Source organism: Centropristis striata, chromosome 11 (assembly GCF_030273125.1).
Source record: "Centropristis striata isolate RG_2023a ecotype Rhode Island chromosome 11, C.striata_1.0, whole genome shotgun sequence".
NCBI classification, from domain to species: domain Eukaryota; kingdom Metazoa; phylum Chordata; class Actinopteri; order Perciformes; family Serranidae; genus Centropristis; species Centropristis striata.
In genome coordinates, this window is record NC_081527.1 from 28,894,789 (window position 1) to 28,917,903 (window position 23,115).

At 38.8% G+C, this 23,115-nt stretch overlaps 1 protein-coding gene across 3 annotated transcripts in view; it reads left to right on the plus strand.

Moving 5' to 3' along the window:
- The window catches only part of LOC131979811 (partitioning defective 3 homolog), a 293,005-nt gene that overhangs the window by 32,792 nt on the left and 237,098 nt on the right, over positions 1 to 23,115 (plus strand). For all 3 annotated transcript variants that reach the window (XR_009395141.1, XM_059343852.1, XM_059343853.1), the window contains exon 2: positions 14,530 to 14,631. Coding sequence is in view for 2 of the 3 variants with exons in the window: in XM_059343852.1 (XP_059199835.1) it covers positions 14,530 to 14,631 (102 nt within the window). In the remaining variant the exon portion in view is untranslated. The remainder of the gene's footprint in view (positions 1 to 14,529; positions 14,632 to 23,115) is intronic.

Below are 23,115 nucleotides of genomic sequence, written 5' to 3' on the forward strand. Positions count from 1 at the left end.
CAAAATGATAATCACGATTATTTTGATCAATATTGTAATCACAATTATTAATCACAATTATTCATCATGTTAGGGAAAACATCTGTATTTTTATTGCACTACTTTTAAACAAAAAATAGGAACAATTTTGAGTGTGTGCACACAGTCTCCGGTGCTTGTTGCAAACAAACAGAGATCGCTAAGTGAACACCTTCTGCAGCAGCAGCACATACACACTGTACTGCTACAGAGCTGTGAGCCTATTAGTAATTTGCAGACTGGACGCTAAGGGGTTAACATCCCCTCCGGCTCTGCAGCTGGGAAAGACTGCTGCAGGAGGACTGTGCCGCTTCAACTCGTTCTTACTCTTCTTAACAAGCCGCCGGCCCCCGCTGCTTGTTAAGAAGGAGTCTGCAATAACACCAGAAAAAGTCGCTGGATTTGTCGGCAGTCAATTTTTTGAAAAATAGTCGCTAAGGGGGTCTGAAAAGTCGCTAAATATAGCTTTTACAAATGGTGCGTGTTGTTGTTGCTTCGAGTACTACGTCACATCCTGCTTAGCGTTCTATCCAATCAGCAACCAGGCTTTTTTCAGGGGAGAAAAACAGCCCTGCCCCCTGGTGGTTGGTGGACTACTAGTGTAGAAAGTGCTTGATTAGATATGCAGGAGTGCTCGCATTATAAAATGGAAATAGCGCAAATGATCAGGGTAATTTAATCGTGGCGGCCAAAAAAATTCAATCAATTATGCAGCCCTACTTAATGCACTAACAAATTTATAATAATTATTTGAAACAAGTTAAAGATAAAGCAATGAGGTCGGACTCTCTCTTCCCTCTCAGCTCTTATCTCTTCCTTCTTACTTTGTTTGGTGAGAAAACAGCAGCCTCCCCTCTAATTCCATCGATTTTCAGCATCAGCAAGTTAACATACAACCTGTGTGAAGGTCACTGCAGATACATGCTGCAAAACAATGTGTTCAACTGTTGATCCTGAAGGCTTCTACTCAGCTTTTCCTGCTAAGCTGCTTATTCCTGTAGCAGGGGCTGAATGCAAATTAATTGATAAAGGTGTGTGTTGTATGACACAGGTGTGCAACATGGCCTGGTGGTGTTTTTTTCTATACATTTTTGGCCAATTTCCTGAAAATAACATGCTTTACATCACAGCAAATAATTTTGCCAACCCAGCTGCTGTGTGACATTTAAATGCACCTTGGCACACAGCCGTTGGTTTCTATCTGTTTATATTGTGTACATTTACATTATGTACAATAAAAGGTCCACCAATAGCCAATGTGAGCCTCTAAAAACCCCATAATACTGAGCTGGAATCCAGTTTCTGTGTGGGACAACAGGGGAGGAGAGATAGTGTGTGCTTAATGAAATATCCATTAGTATGACTCAGTTTGTTTGGAGGCAAAACTGCAGGCTCATAAAAGTCTCTCTCTCTCCTGTGAACCATGTTGTCCTCCCTTCTTCCCAGCCCTGCGGACTGCCTCCATCCATCCTTTCCATCCCTCCATCCTCTCTTCCTCCCAGGCCGCCTTGGGTTTCACTGCACAGGAGGTGGAAGTTAGAGACACGCTGCTGCTGCGAGTCCATTATTCATTATGTTAATCAGGCTACAGGCTGAAATCTCCTGCCTGTGTTCCTGTGCAGCACATGTGCCATCCTTTTGTTCTCGTGCATTTTTCACAGGTTGCCTTTTTTTTTTGTTTGGATCATTCCGCTTTGATGCTGTTTAGCAGATGAGTAATTTATATAACTCTCTGCTCCCAGTCCGAACTGTGGTCCTCTCATGCTGAAGCTGAACTCAAGACCTTCTTGTTTGCTCCATTTGAAGCTGCTGATTAATCGTACCTACTCTGGGTTTAATGTCCATTCGTAGGCGGTGTAATTTTGACTATTTTTAGAGAGCAGTATGTTAAACTGTCAAGCGGTTGCCTGTTTTGATCAGATACACGTCTTTCTCTGAATGGCGACATTGTTCTGCGTGCGGCTCCGTGCCATTGAGGTGCTCGCTTTTGCCAGCGTTTCTCTCTGGTTTCTGTCTCGGTTTTCCTCTCCCCCTCAGTTTCTGTTTTTCTGAGACAACGGCAGCAACATTATTGGAGTTGAAACGGTTGAATGGAAGGACATGAGGGTGAGACATGGATAGATTGAATGATAGAGAAGCAGGGCCTTGAGCATTGACTGATGTAATGGTTTTAATGGTTGTACTGCAGTTTGCACGGACAGACGGAAGAAAGAACGATGTGATTCTGGATCTATAAAGTCCCCAGATTTGTCTTATCTACAGATACTATGTGTTTGGTATTTGTAAATATATTTCAGCACAAAATCTGGTGCATTATGAGCACCTTGTCCTTGCTTTCTTTCCATTTATCCTGCAAACTGTGGTGATATATAGGGTTGTTTCCACTACTGCCCAATACCCGGAATGAGGCGGGTCTCACTCGCCGAAAACGCCCCTAATTTGAATACGAGCCGTCTGGAGCTGACTTTTGTCGAGACTTTTTTCGTCCCTGTTGAAGAGCAGGGCCTTCTTTCTCCCCTGAAAAAAGCCTGGTTACTGATTACGAAGCGGCACAGTCCTCCTGCAGCAGTCTCTCCCAGCTGCAGAGCTGGAGGGAATGTTAACCCCTTTGCGTCCAGTCTGCAAATTTCTTATAGGCTAACAGTTAGCTCTGTAGCAGTACAGTGTGTATGTGCTGCTGCTGCAGGAGGTGTTCACAAAGTGATCTCTGTTTGTTTACAACAAGCACCGGACACTTGGTACACAGTTAGCGATGCCGGTTAATTCATGATCAAGATGTATATGATCAGCAGAGACGCTGTGAATAATTAGCCATGCTGCTTTCTGATCAGCTGCTGACGTTGTGCACAGTTAGCGATGCCGGCCACAGTTGCGTCTCCCGTGGCTAATCCATCGTATATGTGATCACCATGTGTGTGAAAACCATACGTCACCTCCAGAGTCTCATAAATCCCTCTGGGGGCTAACTTGTAATGGAGACGCGCAGAGTGAGTGGACTTTTGAGAGGGTGTGGCCTGAGACTTTCCCGGTGGCCACTCTTACCCCTAGTGGAAACACGGCTTATGGTGGTATTATTACAGCATAACTCTGAGTTATGCAGGCCTATTAAGTCTGATTAAAACGTGAACTCTTTTTAGTAAAACAAACCATTAAAACCCTGAAACACTTAGCCTTCATAACATCTTAATCTTAATGTTAATACTTATGCTTTTTCTATAAGCATATATGTATCAGGGAGAGACGAAGAAACATGTATGGAGGAGGTGCTGGGGCTGTTGGATGCACTCTCAGACCTCTGGCAGCCTCCTCTCTCCTCTTGTTGCTGTGTTTTTAAGGCCAGTCACCTTCATTGAAGCCTGTCACCCCTCCCTCACACTCTCTCAGGATGAATATTTATAAGGGAGGACCACAGCCTCTGCCCTACACATATACACACACACACACACATTCGCTGCCCGGCACAGCGGGACGGGCCAGTTGTTAATTCTACAGAGTAAATGGCGAGCATTGAGACTGGCAGCATTCCAGACCCTTGAATTCCACTTGGCACTTACATGGGGAGGAATGTTTGGCACTTGAATTGGGCAGGACTGTCGGTGCTACACGGTCGGTCACAGTGATGTAAACGCTGACATAGATGGAAAACATACAGACACATATTCATATTTGCATTTTTCTGGCCTTAACCCTCTGAACCCCAATAAGCTGTTTCAGGGTGTTTTTTTGCTCTTTTTAAATGTAAAGTCTATAACTGCAGCTGTATGGAATCTGCACGATCATGGCTAGAAGTGTGAACAACTCAAAAATGTCTTTGTGCAGAATAACAGTTATAATGACATAAATCATACATTTTTAAAAAAAATTGGAATACAATTTAATTTACACACACACACACACACACACACACACACATATATATATATATATATATATATATATATATATATATATATATATATATATATATATACAACTTTTTTTGCAATTGTCACAAATTTTGAACACCTACACCACTACTTCCAGCCTCTACTGTCCTCTCCTCTCTGCTCTGTGTAAGAAGATTTTCAGTGAATATTTGCCTCGTGACCCTTCGTCTCCGCAGAATCAATCATGGCTTCACAGTGTCTCTGAGGAGCAGAAATGAATGTTTTCTAACAGGATTTGGTTATTCCAGCTGGTTTATTTTGGCAACACTTTTAAATGACACATGTAGGGGTGGCTGTGGCTCAGTTGGTAGAGCGGGTTGCTCCCCGATCGGAGGGTTGGTAGTTTGATCCCTGACCATGGCAGCCTACATGTCGAAGTATCCTTGAGCAAGATACTGAAACCCAAAATTGCTCCTGATGCTGCGTTCATTGGTATGTGAATGAATTCCCAATGGTGGCAGGTGGCACGGTTTAGGGTAGCCTCTGCCACCAGTTTGAATGTGTGTCTTTGAGTGGTCGCAAAGCAACTAGAAAAGGGCTATATAAGCGCAGGTCCATTTACCATTTAGAATATAGTGATTTTGACAGATTTTATCACAATTTTAAGCTTTGATTTGGTTGCTTTTTCTAACTAAAACTTTAATATCCTATGCTACGTTCAAGGACTGTTGGAAAGTTCATATTCTGACGATAATGCCTGTTTTTGCAGTTTCTTTTTTTTTTTTTTTTTTTCTCATTTTTCAAGGCTTTATTGATAGTGAGACAGATAGAAAGGGGGTGACAGAGGGGAGGACATGCGGCAAAGGGAGCTCAGGCCGGATTCCCACCCCTGTTTTTGCAGTTTCTTAAAGGGTGTAGCTTTTTCTTTCAAAAAAAATATACGTTTACAGGCTTCAGAGGGTTAACATTTTTAATTATTTGATATTAGCTGAAAATTGCAGTCTTAAAATATTTATACTTGTCAAAAGAGACAGTTTGCTAAGGTAAAACTGGTTTGATCCCCATCTTGAACAGCACAAATGGCAGTCTTGAACTTTTCAAGAGTATAAAAGTTCTCATTTTTCTGAAGTCGTAGTTGTGACTGGACATGACTGGCAGTTCCCCGTCCCCCCGCAACACTGACACATGTGTCTTTGTAGAAAAATCTGCCTGTGGTCGTACACGCATCACCTAGCACTTGAATGGCATTTTCCAATTTCCGCCCCTCGTCTCACCGGTGTCATTTCTACTTCAATGAAAGGCTCTTTTGTTCCTTACGTCGACCTTGCTGTGACCCTGCAGTGGAGGTCACGTGCAGCCGTGGCCGTGCAAACATCACGACATCAGAGACTAAAAGGGGATTTGTCAGGCTTGATAAGCGGACCAGAGACATGTTTGTTTTCTGCTAGATAAAGATAGCTCCTAATATTTTAAGAAGTTGTTTGAAAAGTTGGCAGCTCACATGGACGTCAGCTCATTTTCCTAAAGGTTTGAAGTTATCAGCTCTTTCTAAGACATTCTCTGAGGCCATGTGGAAACAAGTAGTAGTTAACCTTTATTTATCCAGGGAGGGGTCGCTTCCAAAACAAGCTTTTTTTTCAGCAGCTTCATATTTTTACAGTCAAACCTGAGCTGCTGTTAGTCCTCCACTGAGCACTTAGAGAGCAGCCGGGTGTTTCCCTTTTTTTCTTTTTTTTTTTTTTTTACAAGATTACCTCATCAAAACTGCTGTTGACATGAATGCAAAGAAAGTTTTAATTTCGTTTACTTTAGTTTAGTAATTTGTTTCTTTTTTGGGTAATTTTGTGTCTATTCTGACAAATCCAAAAGTAGCAAGGTCTTACTTTACTTTACAAGGAGTCTCTGGCTTGAAGCTGACTGTTACACACTCAGGAGGTCAGAATGGACCTTTAAACTGATAGCAAAGGACTTAGATTAAAAGTAACAATAAAATATAAAAAAATATATAAATGCAAAGACCGAGAGATGTTTTAGTTGTTCTCTGCTTCATTATTTGTCCAAAATTCGTCTTGAGTTTGTACGATCTGAACTGCGCGCGTGAGATTGTGTTCAGTGAGCCGGGGTCGCAGACAACATGCATGTTAAATTGGGGGTCGCGACTCAAAAAGGTTGAGAACTCCTGCTCTAGTGAACATAGGAAATGGTGAAAACTGTTTAATTGGATGTCTGAGAAGAAGAAGTTGCAAACACTCTTACATTAAGTGACAATAAGCCTGCTGTATGTTGTTAATCCACTGTTCTCTAGTGTTACCTGCTGTGAGGATAAAGCATGTGTTGGCTTAGATTGTATTTGCTTGCGTGTGCTTGTTTTTTTTTTTTTTTTTAAATCACCACAAGATAAGTGTCACATTGTCTTACTTTTAGCAGCTTCTACCATCTCATTCCTTTAATTGACTTCCTCCCCTTGGTCTCCATCTGGCCTTGGTGTAAAATTAAACCCCTTCCTGCTCTAAATCCTGAATCCACAATCACTTAATTATTCCTTCTGATCTTCCATGTGTTATTCCGCACCAGTCATTATGACTTAACAGAGATGGAGGTGGGGACGAGGCTGCAGAAATGCATTTTTTAGTGATGGGGAAGGAACACTCTAGAGAGCACAAAACGGTGTCACACTAAACTTGCAAATGAAGTTACACGAGAGATGCGTTTTGATCTGCTGTAGACCAGAGTCAATGCAGCACCGCAGGCTTATATGGAGCTAGATAGAAGGTGGAGGATTCCCACTGAGGACTCACTGCAGCACTTTTGAATATGAAATGAGTCTTAATGTGTGTCAGGACTGTGCCGGACAGCATTCTGTTAAAGTTTTATGAGGGCAAGGAAAGGGAGGAGTGTGAGGTGGTAATGCTAGAGAATAAGAGTGTAAAAGAAAGAGATAAGAATGATTTGGTGAATGAGAAAAGGTATTGCAAAATGTCTTGTTCCACGTTTTAACCTGCATTTTAATCCACGGAGCATCATGCTGCAGCACATTTTTGTCCGACCCAAATGATCCACTTGGACTTTTTCTGTGGATTGGTTAGGAACTTGTATTTGAACATGTAAAAAAAGAGAAATGATCACACAGACAACTAAAATTACAGAAAATGAAAAAGTATAAAACACAAAAAAACAATCGTCGCCCTTGGTTTACATGTTTGAAAAGGACTGAGAATAAGTTATTAATTTTCTCAATAAGTTATTAGTTGATTTTTAACCATTTTCCTTATTTATTTGAACCTATACACTCAATACTTACTTAACCATGTATCAATATAAGTTATTATCTTTTATCTATGTCATAAAAATATAATTTAAGCAATGATATCAATCAAACCTATCCTTCCCAAAAACAGAAATTCAAAAATGATATATACTCATATTTAATGTAATGGTTCTCTATTTGGAACTTTTCAGATCAACCACATTTTGGATTGGGTCTGAATTTCTTTTCTGTCATAAAGCTCATTTGAGAAATCTCCCTTTTCCCCTTAGAATCAATGTATACACTTCAGGTTCAGGTTTGCTGTCAATATGAATATTTCATACATTAAATCTACTTGGATTTTGAAGTGAGGAGTCCATGTTGGCTGTTAAAATGACTCAGAAAAAACATAAATCTCATTCAAATGGACAATAATTGATAAACAAATAAAAATCTGCACTTGAGTCCATTGAAAATGTAATAAAACCTGATAATGTAATAACTTCCCAATAATGTAATAAAGTGCGTTTCCCAATAATGTAATACACTTTTTACCAATAATGTAATAAAGTATTACATGAATGGGAGGTTATTACATTATCAGGTTAGCCTTCATTTTGCAAGTCCTGATAATGTAATAATTCCCCAATATTGTAATAATTTAACAGCAGACCACCCATTACTTGGGTTCAAGTGATGATACTGTGTAGGCAACTCTAGCTCAAGAGCTCTAGCGCCACCAACAGGTCAAAGTTGAATGTTTATTAACTTTTGACCCGTTCATCCGTTTTTCACAAACGAGGTATCCATGACACACGAATGCATTCAACAGCTTCTTGAAATCTAAAGGTGCTTGGTGTTATACTTTATTACATTATTGGTAAAAAGTGTATTACATTATTGGGAAATGCACTTTATCACATTATCGGGAAGTTATTACATTATCAGGTGTTATTACATTTTCGTATGGACTCTAGTGCAGATTTTTATTACATTATCGGGTCTATTACATTATCAGAAATTTATTACATTATCAGGTTCTACAATCCTTGCCACGTAAAAAACTAACAAAACCACCTGAGTGGAAGTTCAGCTCATCTAAAGTCATAATGACTATGAGGCGTCACAGGGGCGCAGAGCCTCATATCCTGCACCGTTAACGATCCTGGTTCCTCAAATGAATTCACTTTGCGTTAAGAGATCAATGTAGTTGTTTATTAGACAGTTGCTCACAGCTTCCCAGCCGGCCCTCTTCCACTCCGTCCTGTAAATACTGTGTATCCTCTACATTCACCTCCGTCAGTCCACATCATCTAGAGAGGAGGAGGAGGAGGACGTGGTGACCACTTCTTCATACAGCTGGATGTCGTCCTGTATGCTGCTCGGAGGCGAATTCTCCGTGTCAGAGCCCGGCCCGTCCTCGTGCGTCATGGCGCCAGATGATGTGGAGGAACTTATGGAGAAAGTGTTTTCCCACACACCGTGGATCAGGTCCTGGAAGACACCCCAGTCTCCACTGTCTGAGTCTGCACTGTCAGAGTCAAAGCGTGGCCAAGCATCGTGCTGCAACTGCTAGGAATCAATTTTTTTATTTTTTTAAACTTTATTGCCTTTATGCACATTTACAGACAATTTACATCACAAAGGAAAACAAATCAAAACATCTTGAGCTTGGGTCTCATCTGTCACACAAATGGCACTGTAAAGGGTATTACACATATTTTATCTGGTTCTGTATTCCAAAAAATAAAAGGGATATTTTAGATATTAATAGTGTATAAGAGTCTTAAGCGACATAGTCTGTAACTGGGGTCCACCTTCTCATAAAAACAGGTACTTTTAGCTGTAATTGGGCAGTCACTTGGACACACTTTCTGTAACCACTGAGTGATCATGGGGGGGGTCATTCTTCATCCAATTTATAGGAATACTTTTTCTTGCAGTCATCAACAAAATGTGTAATATATAACATTGTTCAGTGGTAGGGAATCAATTTTAAACCATCATATAGCCTCTTGTGACTACACACTCATTAAAAATTGATTAATTACAAGAGTATTTAATAGTTTAATCAATTGAAATGAAATGATCCGCCCTACCTCATTGTCTATTATTGCATTGTTGTGGTAGATGCCTTCAAAGCGCATGAGGTTGCTGTGCAGGTTGACGAGCTCTTGGTAATTCAACTCATCGTCGTCATCAACTTCACCATCACTTAACTTAGCCTCATAGTCGCTTTCCTCTGACTGTGAGTCTGAGTCTTCCACAGACATTTTGCTGGTAGGCTTGCGTACAGCTCTCAGCTGTATGGAGTTGATCAGAGTCATTGTTGCCATGATAAACTCTGTTTATTGTGCTGGGCAACCATTTGATGCTTTGATTTGAAAAGAAGACTTGTTGAGTTCTGGATTCTTCTTGTGTTCTGCAGTGTTGGTGTGTGTGGGATCATCTGAGCTGAAGTTTTTTTTTATTTTTTTTTTATTCAAAGTGTTTTTATTAAAAAAAAACAATGAGAAATTTCCAATTACAGGAATACAATTATCCTTTTCTTATTTTTTATACATATATGTACATGTTAACAGTCACATATACACATACACAAACGAAAATGAACAAAAAGGAGGAAAAATAATTTAATTAAATTATTATTATTAATGTTATATATATATATGCACTTGTAATGAGTTCACACCTTACTTGCATATCTAAACATACTGTTTCAGAAAACTAAATGTGAATAACAAACTTTTAAACCCCTTTTTTTTTGTCAATGGAAAAGTTATAACCATCAAATATCACTGTCAGACCTTAAATTATCCATTTGGACTTTTTCTTTAGGTTAGGGATTTTTTTTGAACATGCATATAAAAGAGAGAAATGATCATACAAACAACCAATATTGACAGAAAATGAAATTATAAAGCAAAAGAAAAAATGACCTTGGTTTACATGTTGGAAAAGGACTGAGATGTTATTAATTCTCCATGAGTTATTAGTTAACCAGCTTCCTTATTCATGTGAACTTATACACTCATTACTTATCCTAACTTTTGTTTGAATATAAAAGTTATTATCTTACATCTATATCATATGAAAATATAATATCATTACTGGTATAGTTATCTTCACCATAAATAGAAATTCATGAGTTATATATCATATACGATACAAATATTTCATATTATGTTCAACCTTTATGTGATGGGTATCTGATTCTGCTTTCCTATTCCATGATTTGAACATAATCCTGTGCACCCTAGACCTGGACCTCTTCCTGGCCCTTCCTTTTTATGGTGCTGTGAGAGCAGTGAGCTCCTGGACGGTCTGGCTGTCCTTCGCTGGGCTTTCCCCGTCTCCTCCGTCCCGGCCTTGGCCTGCCTCCAGGTCTGTTGGGCTGATGAGGACCACAGCAGGCGATGAGGTCTTTGATCTCACTTCAGATCCCTCCTCAGGTTTTATGCAGTTCTTTAGATAAGGGGCCTGTCAGATTAGCGTCATGGGAATCTTTATTAGTCCCTGAGGGAACAGGCGAGAGTCCGAGTTAAAAAGTGTATATTATCTATTTGTCAGATGATATTTTCTAATCTCACGACATATTCAAGACAGTAAGGATGGCAGGAATCCATTTAGAGCACGGGTGGGCAATTAATTTTCCCTAGGGGCCACATGACCAATACCACGAAGGTTGCGGGGGCCGGACCAAAACTCTGAACTAAATTCTGCTAAATATTAATTTAATCACTTTATAAAATACAGTAAATTATCTGGTTTGGAGCTGCTACTGAACTTTTCTATTTATTTTAAACACAACTGTAAATGACCTTTAGCAAGGTTCCTATTAGTGTTTTTGTATTATATAGCTTTTTTCCCCCCATTTTTCTAAATTTTCAAGGTGTTTTATACAGTCTATGGTGTTTTACAATGTTTTGATGCTTTTATTTTGAAAAGGTGCCGTCCAGTGTGAAACGGGTGGTTTAATTTTGAAAGGTAGAGACAGGAAATAACAGGTGGAACGGTTAAATGAAAAAAAGAACGGTAAATAACGAGTGCTTCGTAATTCATATAAAGTTTATATAAAGTATCTAAAAGGCTTCTATAGTGGCGGCTGACAGGACACAAGGTTTGTTAAAGTTTATTTTCCTCTGTCATATATATTGGTGGCTATATTTGTTGTCTTAACTATAGTAAAAGTGCTTGTTTGTTGAAGTACAACTCAGATATACGTAAATCACCTTCAAAATAAAAGCACTGCGGTTGTATTGATTTCTAATTTCTGGGTAACCTCAAGGGCCGTACAAGAACAGCCAACGGGGCGGATGTGGCCCGCGGGCCGCCTAATGCCCAGGTCTGATTTAGAGTGTATAAACTTAAATCACAGCTCTTTGTGTGTCCGTGTCTCATACTCTGTTTACTACGCGACTCGGTCTGCTGTCAGCAGTTTGGCACCGTGACATTTTGCCGTGAGCTATTTTTACCAGAAGAACTCGGCTCCACAGATTGACACACTAACACACAACATTTTACACAGTGTTTGATGTGGCACCGCCCTGCCCAGTCCCAACAGAATACACACTATATGATCCAGATATAGGCCACCAGTCAACACATAATAAGCCCACACAGACTCGTATATCAACGCCATCATAACAACACTTCTTCTGCTCTAAACTTGGCTCAGCCTGAGGGCTCCAGTCTGGAATCCTCATGTCGTGTTGTTGTTTGTGTGCATGATGTGTGAGGCTCCGTTCAGATATGTCAGGGAACATGTGACACATAGTGAAAATAGTTTAATTTCATTCTATCCGTGTTCAGGCACATCTTACATTGAAAGAGTGCACAAGACGAACTGTATTCCATGTTTTACGTGACCTATCATCGAATTTGCCAGTGATCTTGTGCCACAAATCAACTAATTTAGTTTTAAAGGTTTCCAGGAGCTGTCTCAGCTCATTCAAAACAAGAAGCTGTAATGTGTTTTAGCTGAATCACATTAAAGGCAGTAATTTGTGGCTTACTTTCCCACAACAGACACAATTTGGAGCATGAAAAGAACAGTTGGACATGCAGGTCTTTGTTATTTTCTTGTTTCCGACATAGCTTTTTAAAAGACCAAAACAAGCTGTTACACAGACCCACAGCTTTTTGTTTGCGTTGCTTTGTTGACTGATGTGAATCTAGTGAACGTTGGCTACTTCCTGCATTTCTGTGTCCGATAAGAACTTTGATTTCCAGACTCTCTGCTCTGTGTATGCCAGGAGAGAGAAATTACAAACCTCTGGTCTGTTCAAAGACAGGACATTTACAGTGGGACAGGGTGTGTTTCTGAGCTCCATCAGCTGGAGTCCACAGGGTGTGTGTGTGTCAGAGGGGTTACACAAAGTGACACAGGCTGTCACAAATGCTGACATCTGTCACGGCGGTCTGACAGTGTGTGTGTGTGTCGCTGACAGGAAACAACATATAGAAAATACTAATGCAACCTTTTTTCCCCTCTTTTTCTGTTGCATCCTTTGATCTCTGTGACTTTGTTGCTTCACTTACAATTTTAGTTTAAATCTTTCTGTACAGTTTTCTAACTTAAATACAAATGTGACACATTTACACCTTTTTTTTGTTTTATAAAAAGCCGTTTTGCATCATTGAAAAAAAAAAAAAAGAGAACGATTTGTCCTGGTTTCAGTATGAAACTCAAATAAAATATAAATGCTTTCATTAATAAGCAATACAAGCCAGAAAATATTAAGATATGCATATTTATGAGGAAAAACAAGATTTATTATTCACTGTTGCCAACTCCTCTTTAATAACTTTTTTGTGTAGTCGCTACATTTCTGACTCTCCACCTCTCTCACTCTTTTTTTTTTCTCTCCTCCTCTTTCTGCATATCTTTCTCCCAGCGCAGCCTTTAATCTAGTGTTATTTTGTGAGTTAAACACAGCAGAAGTGTTATTATCCCTCTATAATGTGTCTGGTGCCCTTTGCAGCGAGCGCCATGTGTTGCATTGGAGTGGAAACTGTACAAGTGGGTAATGAGGCTGTAACCCTCAGGGCTGCAGTGTGCGGGTTCAACCCGAGCAGTCACGCCTCGACGCTGACTACGTCAAAGATGCCCACACGCTCATACACTTACAGATGTGCACTTGCATTAATGTGCACTGTACACATTGTGTCATTTTATATTTCTGTGCATGTGGTTTTGCATGTCAAGACGCTGACGTGAGTTTTCACAATAATCTGGCATCTCTAATTCCTTTTACGACTCTGTTTACTGCGATGAAAGGAATACTGTACGTTTAATTGCCCATCTCGTTCTATAATATCTCCCATAATGCTGTGTTCAAAGCACGCCGAGCTGCATTTTTGTATGAATATTAGGGTTGTCATGATACTAAAATTTTCAACTCGATACCGATACTCAGGAAAATATTCGATACTCGATACCATTTTCGATACCACCAGGATGAAAACATTATTGATTATTAAATTTAACAGAGATATTTTCATTAACAAGAAAAATGCAACATGTAAAAATTAACAGAACCACAGGTTAAATATTTATAATCAAAAACAGTTGTGCAAAAAAGAAACTGCAACTATGATTACAAGCGTCCAGTTCTGAGGTAGTGCAAAAAATAAATACAATAAACAATAACAATTAGAACAATATTTTGAGGTTGTATGCCGTGCAAAATATTAGGAAAGATTGATAAAAAAAAATAACAATAACTTAACTTAAGTGTTCATTCCTTGGCTAGGTATCGATACTTTTGAAAATGAGTATTGTATCCAGATACAACGTTTCAGTATCAATACTTTTTTGAGTTTCAATACTTTTGACAACCCTAATGAATATTAATAAATAGTTCAGTATCCAACTTTTTCTTCCACTCCTTCACTTTTTTCTTGCTGTGTTCTCCTTTGATTCTTGCCCCTATCCCCCTCTTTACTTCTCCTTTATCCCCTCTCTCCTGCTAATGCACTGTGACCTTTGCGTGTGTTTTTCATGTCAAAACATTTGACAAGAAATTGGACACAATTATACAGTAGCTGTAAGTGGGATTCCCCTCTGGCTCCGGTGATTGTGAATGTCCTTCTTGAAGAGCCAACAATGACAAAATGAATGTCATACTTAAGTGCCTCTTTGAAGTTTGAACAGGCGGATTTAGGCTTTTATTCATACCTCGTTTTTATCTTGTCAGTGGTGCTGTCAAAGCGTTAAACAACCCTCTAATCAACTCTCTTACCGACTGTTTTTCTCCTCTTAGTTTTGTCACATACTCTGGCTTAAATATAAGGATTAATCATTGTTCATCCTTGTTATCATTCTATTGTAATGCACATGTTTCATTTTACTTCTGGCTTTGTTTTGTAATGTTTTTATTTCCTCTTGTTTTCCAGGATGCCAGCTACTGGCTGCAGGTCCACCGGTTGGAGCACGGAGACGGCGGCATCCTCGACCTCGATGATGTACTCTGTGACGTGGCCGACGACAAAGACAGGGTGAGTGATGCTTGGATAAATCCATAAAAACACAGATGAAGCAAAATACAAGCTTTGGCAGTTATTCCCTACCATCCTCTGTTGCTTCAGAGCTTCACCATGTCTCCTTGTTGATGGCATTAGGCCTGTCATGATAACTTTTTTTTGTTAGACGATACACTGTAAAAAAAAAAAAAAAAACTTTTTTATATTACGGTAAAAAGATATTTGCACTGTTGATTTCATGTTTTAGATTGCCATTTTATTAAATTTTTGACCATATAAAGAAAAAGTTTTTCCATCAAAAGAAACGCTGTTCTGCCATATAATTGACAACAAAAATACCTAATAAATGCTGCATAAATTAAAGATTTTACCATTAAATATTACAGTATATTTTTGTTAGAGGTATGGTGTTGTGTACATTTAACAATTAGAAAAAGTTTTTTTTTACAAAAGATAAATGCAAAAATTACACTGATGGCTTGTATATATATTACAGTATATTTTTGTTACAACCATGGTGCCAGTGTATTTTACAGTGGAGTAGTGTATTTTTCTTCTAAAAAAAACCCTGTAAAAAATACTGTATTGGCTGAGATATATATATATATATATATATACACAAACACACACACACACACACACACACATATATATATACATACACATACACATGTACGGTGTTTCATTGTTACTCAAACTGAATTAACCCATTTATCATTTTACGGTCTTTTACTGTCATGGTTTAGCAGTTTTTCACCGTAAAATCTACAGACATTTTTTACAGTGTATATTGTCCCGGGAATTTGTGCAGATATTATGGTATTTGTATGACCCTTTTTTACACAGTGATAATAATATCATAGGATTAATGCAAGTGCACCCTTTCACACAGAAGTGAACTTCATTCTTAAGAAGTGTGTAAAAGATATTAAAATAGTTTTTAGTTGTTTTTTTTTAATAAAACAACAGAGCAGAAATTATGTTTTATTTCTGTTCGCTGCACCCAGGTCTTATAATAGTCAGTAAAACCTTCTGTTTGTCAAACATCATGTTTGCTAAAGTGTTGCTGACATTATGAAGTAAACAAACCAGCAGGAAACACAACGGGAGATATCAAAGTCAGCCACAATAATTGTGGTCATGTACATACATCATACAATAAGTCCATACTGTAATTACCGTGACAGACTACACTAACATGTGCTCAAAGTTTACTACTTTTGCAAAATTTTGTGTTTCCTGCTCCTCTCGGCGCATTCTTCCTCATTGATCATTTGCATGTTTTGGAAAATCAGTTCAGATTTCTGTGGCATAAAAACAGTAAAGTTGCATTGAAACTGTTTTCTTTAGCTATCCAAGGCAGAGGAAGTACTTCCTAACCAGTCAGATAAGCATTTGTTGTGTTCCAGCACAGCGCTTATCAGAATCTGAGCTTTCATTAATACCACTGTTTACCATCTCTTTCATCTGTGGATGCCTCTATATGTTTACATTATCTTCTCTGTTAATCTGAACAGAAATAGGTCAGTGTGCTGTGCTGGAGACTGACTTCAACTCTCCCGGGGCCTTAAAGTAAAGGATTTGTCAAACTAGTCAGAAGTTACTAACATCGGTTTGACTCCAGATCTTGAACTTGTCAGAGTCAAACGGCTGACACGGCCTGGTTCATCCATTGCCTGTGGTGCAGAGAGAGAGAGAAGCTGCTGCTGCTGCTGACTGACAGCCAGCTGATCACATGGTTACATTCTTTACTGCGGTCAAGCATTTCAGTCAGTTAACTCTCTCTGAGCACTGAGATGCTTTTAAGCATGTCGTCCTGCAGGAAAAAATCTAAGTCAAACAAATTCAAGATGATTGTTTCGAACAGTTTACACATTTACATGCACTTCAGTCATCCAGTTATAGTCAGATTAAGGCAATAATTTGTTTTTTTCAAGTGTCATGTAAACGTACTGACTGATTCCCAAAGGGGTCCATGGCACTCTGCCAGAGGGTCCATGACATTTTTTACAGATTTATTTATTGGAATTATGACTTTTTTAACTTAATATCTGAACAATTAACATTCAAATTTTCTTAATCTATCACATTCTAACCAGGCAAAAAGCCCAAACAGAATTAATTCTTTATTCAGCCTATGTATGCACTAAGACTGAAACACTTTAACACTTTAACACTTTTCTTTGTGTATTTTTGGAAATGCACTTTAATAGGTGCCATTTTCAGTCATATTCAGTATTGTGATGGTGCAAGTATTTTTGTTGCATGCATAATATATTTCTCTCGTGTTGTCCTATCAAATAACTAAGACTGTAGAGTTTTGAAAACTAGGCTTTGTAAAATTAGACCAAGAGACATGCATGAGGGGCTTCATGCTCTATTTGTAATCTTGAAAGGAAGATTGGCTGAAAACGCATTTACAACTTTAGGACATTTTCTTGGTTGTTTTCTGTCACAGAACAGGAAGTGGATGCTGATCTTTGGTGCAAATGCAGCTTAAAAATTGTGGTTCTATCTTCTTAAATGTAAATAACTTCTGTTTTTCTCAGCCTTTTATGATCGTTTATTATTCAAACAGATTATTGTCAAATTGGCCAACAATGAAAACCATCCTTAGCATGTATGTTAGTCGTAAAAGACTGCCAATAACTTTCATTGTGCTTCTATTCTTCTGTAACTCAAAAGAGAAAACAACTATTATGAAGGAGACGAGTCCTCTTGGGACTGCTTCTGTCTGAAACAGTAGTGTTGGAATGCCATTGCAACCACACTTTCCAGTAATTACACAGCACCAGTACTCCACGGTTAATTTGACAGTGTTTACCCGATGATGGGAAATATAATGAGACGATAATTCTCTGTGAGTTGACTTTGACAGATCTGCAGCTCTGCACAAATCTGCTACCATGTTTTCAGAAGTGAGGAATATAATTGTTTTCTTCCAGGGCTACAGTAATGATAGTCAAGTTTTGGAAAGACTTTCAAGGCCCTTAAGCAAAGCTTAAATTTAAGTAAGAATTGCTAGTTCAAGTGCGTAATAAATATTTGACCTTTGCCCTCTGTGGTTCAGTGTCGAGCCTGAAGGGATTTAAAGCTGTAGGTGGCCACCACTCTCTTTAGTGATTTCCTGATTCGTGTAAATAGGCCTGCAGGTGTGTAAATGAGCGTGTGTAGATTAGGGTTGTCACGATACTAAAATTTTCAACTTGATACCGATACTCAGGAAAATATTCGATACTCGATACCATTTTCGATACCACAAGGATAAAAACAAAGACCCCAAAATCTAACAGAAATATTTTTATCAACAAGAAAAATGCAACATGTAAAAATTAACAGAACCACAGGTTAAACATTTATAATAAACAGTTGTGCAAAAAGAAACTGCAACTATGATAACAAGCTTCAGGTCTGAGGTAGTGCAAAAAATAAATAAATACAATAACAATAACAATTAGAACAATATTTTGAGCTTGTATGCTGTGCACAATGTTAGGCAAGCTTGATAAAAAAATAACTAACTTAACTGCTTAATAATTTGTTTGAACTCTGGGCTGGGGGGGATATCGATACTTTTGAAAATAAGTATTGTATCCGGATACAACCTTTTAGTATTGATACTTTTTTGAGTATCGATACTTTGTATCACATATGTAGATGTGTGCCTCCTCAATGAGCTTTCATCACGCCCTCTTATCTTTCTTTCTATCTATCTATCTCTCTATCTCTCTATCTATCTCTCCACGTCCCTCTCTCTTTCCGTCCCCCTCACTCCCTCGTCCCTACAGGCGTTTTCCACTGCAGAGAATGTGTGCACTTCATCCATGACAGGCCCTCAGCCTCGCTCACACACATCTGCACTAGCAAACCCTCTGGGGATCAGTGTGTGTGTGTGTGTTTAGGTTCTCTCCACAGTTTGAATTTATATATTAAAACAAATACAGAAATTAAAACTTGTAAAAAACGTATGATGGGCTGGGTGAAAGGGAAAGAAAATTCCCATGTGCTGTCAGAAGCAGAGCTCTATGATTGACATATTTTGGTTAGTCAGTTATTTTGTTAAAAAAAAAAGTGAGCATTTCCCATCACATACCTTTCAATTTTGCCTGCCAAAGTTCAAGAACTGTTGAAGAGTTTGTAGCATTTTTTTCTAAACTATGTCCTCCAGACACACTTTACATATACTGTTTTTATGTGTCTGAAATACATAACTTTGCTCACAGAAAGTTTAATTACCCCCTATAAAAAAAATTCTCAAAATCTCATCGTCTCACTTATTATGCAAATATTTTTTATTTTAAATGTTAACCTATCTGAAACGAGATGCTACCACCTCTTTTTCTGTGGTTTCACATTCCCACATCACACTTCAGTACATTCCCTGTCATAAAAACATCACAAAATTCAGCTTGTAAGAGTCTCAAAGATCCAGTCAAAGCACTTCAGGGACTTTTTGATGAACCAGTCATGAGTCAGATCAGTGAACATGTCCTACACACTGTCTCATCAAATTCTATAGTAACTTAATAAGGTGTTCTGGTCTCATTGACCATCCTTCTCCAATCACAGGACCACAGAACAGGGTCAATTTGTGAATGAAACTACTTAAGGAAATAAGAATTATTAGACCAATAATGCCACTTTTGTTTAAAAAAAAAAAAAAGGCGGGCGTTCATCACTTTGATTGTAGTTGCGCTTAAAAGAACAAAAAAGCAAGCATTCAGTGCCAACGTTTGATACATGGCTGTCAGAGTGCTATCCTCTGCCCACTCCAGCTACACAGGACTTTTTATTAAACACAGAGCGGTTTGAAGCAGCGTGATTTTTGGCCTCCTGTCAATAAAGTTTTGCTTTGTTCTTTAAGTGATTCAAATCTCATCATCTTATTATCTTGGCACAATGTGAAGATATTGTGGCATTGAACTGTACTCTGAGGCAGAATCTGTGGTGAAGAGTTGGATCACAGTGGGTTATGTTATCTGCTGTGTAGTCAGCAGCTATCCAGGTATACAGCCTCTCTGCCAAACACAGGTGGAAAGGAATGTGACAGAGTTGTTGTGTGGTTTCTCTGGTCCTCTATTGGTTTTTAGTAAATAAAAGTTGGATCATTGCAGTTGGAGCCCAAACACACAAAGCTTATGCTGGCCAATGAGTGCTGTCAAAAGCAGACTTTGTCCACTCTCTATCACCTTCTTTAAAACCGTAAAAAATGCAGTCAGCACTGTAAAAATCACAGTTTCTCTTTGACTGCAAGACTGAAGTTGCACATTTGACGGACCTCTGATGAGCTCCACACTGCAGAAGGTGACAGCCCAGCAGGCCTGATGAGCTGCAGTGAGCTCTGTATCTCAGGACTCTTTGTGCAAACTGACTTCTTTTTAAATCCCACTGTGGAGCTCAGGGCTAAGTGTTTACAGACTGGTAGAGCCAGAAGAGCACACAGTGGAAAGTGGGGCTCTGAGCCACAGTTCATAGCCTCGGCTGGCCCACCTCCCTGCTCGGTGTGTGTGTCTGTGTGTGTGTGTGTGTGTGTGTGTGTAACAGATAACCCCAGTGTGAGTTCACTGTTTGTATCCGCTGAGAGCTCCAGCTGTGTGGCTTTCTGTCAGTGTGTGAAGAAAAGAATCCAGCTTCTGTGCGGCGGTGTGTACGTCAGGGATAAATGTCCAAACGTGTGTGTGATCCCTGACCTTTGACCTCAGGGAGAAGCCTTCTGATGTTAAGCACAGCAGCTGTTGTAGGGAAATTAAATCAAGCTTTCCTTTTATTCTGTCAAGCAATCTTAATTGTGAGAATGTGATGATCTCAAAGCAACATTTGCTGGCTTGTGTGTGTGTGTGTGTTTGTGTGTTGGGAAGCAGAAGGAAGTAAAATGTGCAAACAAAGAGGAGATAAGATAAACAAACTAACACAACTGCTGTACGTGACAGCTGTTTGACCTCTGTCTTGTTGATCTCTCTCTGTTGTGTGTGTGTGTGCGTGTGTGTGCGTGTGTGTGTGTGTGCCATATGTTGATTTGTTACATACTAAACATCTCAGTCCAGTGTGTTCTTCTTTTGAATAGACCATACAAACTATATCATATAACTTGGTCTTGGGTTGCAGAGATATTCCACTATTGCGGTAAATAAAATTATTGTCATCATACATCAGACGTATTCTTATCTACACTGTTATAAAATATTTTATTCAGTTTTAAGATTTAACCCTCCTTTAATGTTGCGGGTCAAATTGATCCATTCCAATAATAGTTTAAAATAGCATTTTTTCATCAAACCAAAAAAAATTTAAATGTGAAATAAAAAAAAAAAAAATCAATGTCATCTAAAACCATTATATTTTATATGTAGGTCTTTGCAATGTACATAAAAAAAGTTTTAACATGCATTTTTTATGAAAAAAGAGTGAATTATCCTTATTGAACCATGAACTGTGAGTTATTAATGAAATATAAACAATGTTTCCTGTGATTTTTTTAAATTTAGTTTTGACACTTTTGGTTAATTAAACATGCCCAGGTTATGTTCCTGTTCCTGAAAAAAACGAACATAACAGGAGGGTTAAAAAATGCTTCCATTAAAATATATATATATTTTCATTTTTAACCTCTTCTTTTTTCCTTCTTTCCTACATATTGACACAATTGCTACAATTGAAATGTGTCTTTGGCAGAAGTGGCCTGAATTGAATTATGTCTCAATAAATGTCATCATAAGTCTCCTGCTGCCCTTTAATTTCATCAAGTGACCCCATATGCTGTCCCAAAACTAAAGCTTTTAAACAGCACCAGAAGTGACTACTGAACATTCTAACCACACACATGCACCCGAGCATGTCGCTGAAGTTGATGATTCTACATCAGAAGCGTTTTTCCTGACAAGATCTGCTTTCTTTATTGTTGTTAGTTGTGGACCACATGCATTTATGTAGATGGAGGTCTAAATCAGACAGAATAAGATGTGTTTTCTCATTAATCCACACTAGTGAAGACTTGGCCTGAGAAAAGAGGGAAAGATGGAGGAGTTAAGTATATGAGGGAGTCACTGACTCTGTGTCCCACTAAACATGACCGGTGGTCTCCTGGCAGCTGTGACTCATCTCTGCCATTCCACAGGAGCTTTTTAAAGACTGGAAGGAATGGCTGGCCCATCACACAAGGACACTTTTATTGGCTAACACTGGAATGAAACACATAGGCTGCATGCAGCTTTCATCTGGGGAGTACGAGTATACACTTTACATTTTTTGGCCTCCTCTCAGTCTGTGTGTGTGTGTGTGTTTGGCTGCCTCTGCATCTGTTAAAGCTAAGTGTAAAAGTGTGTGTCTGTTTTTGTGCAGATACAGTCTGTATCATCCATGCCAGGAAAGTGGCGGCTTGCCCTCGGACTTACCAAATGTTTTTCCAGATGCCATCTTTCCATCCGTTCATCATCCTTCCTTCCCCTTCTTCCTTTTTCTCCACGTCTCGCACTAAATGAGCAGCGAAAGATCGAGCACAGTGACCTTTATTAACCTCGGCCACTTTCTGGCAGCTGGATCTCTACCACTTTAGTTGTTGGTCATCATGCTGAGGTCATGGAAAATACTGGTTTCTGATTGGCTGGCTGGTGTCCACTAAAATTGTGTTAATGGACACCTTAAACACAGTTCTCTCTGCCGCTTTAACCACACTGATAAATCAGTATGTGGGGTATATTTATCCTGCAGACAACCAAAACTTTACTCTGCTTAATGCTATGTTACACAAAAGGCAGCATGTATAATACCTATTTTCAGTACATTTTATGGTCCCATTATAAATAGCATCATTATTTCAATAATTTGATGCATTCGGATGTTGGAAAAGGGCATAAACATAAACAGTCTTTATTAAGTACAAAACAATGAGCTATTAGTCACGATGGGAGGACGTTTGATTCAACGTGCAGAAATATCTAATTGAAAGATTTGTCACTATTTTATTGGCTGGTATCTTTAATTGTAAACAGCTTGAGGAGGTTTTAGTGCCCATTTCATTGGATCTTTATGTTTTAACAGGTTTATTGCATGCTTTTACGCATGCATTCCCATAGTTGAAATAAAATACCTGAGTTCTTCCTCTCCCTCTGTACATTAATTAATGAATACCTGCTGATACACTGTATGTTTATCTCAAGGGGTTGTAGTAAAAAATATATTTATTATCTATTCAAAGACTAATGTGTGCACTGTGTAAAGTCCAAGGGTAGTGGGGCGGTTAGTACAAGCTACTCCCTTGCAGATATGCACACACTTTCCAGCTCAATTATACACACACACACACACACGCACACACGCATGCATGCACGCTCACTGCATTTGCAAGAGTACTCACAACATAGATATTCACTACACAAATAGACACATTCATGCACACATAACCACAGGAACACATTTTTGCCATCTTCAGTCATACACACACACACACACACACACACACACACACACACACACACACACACACACACACACACACACACA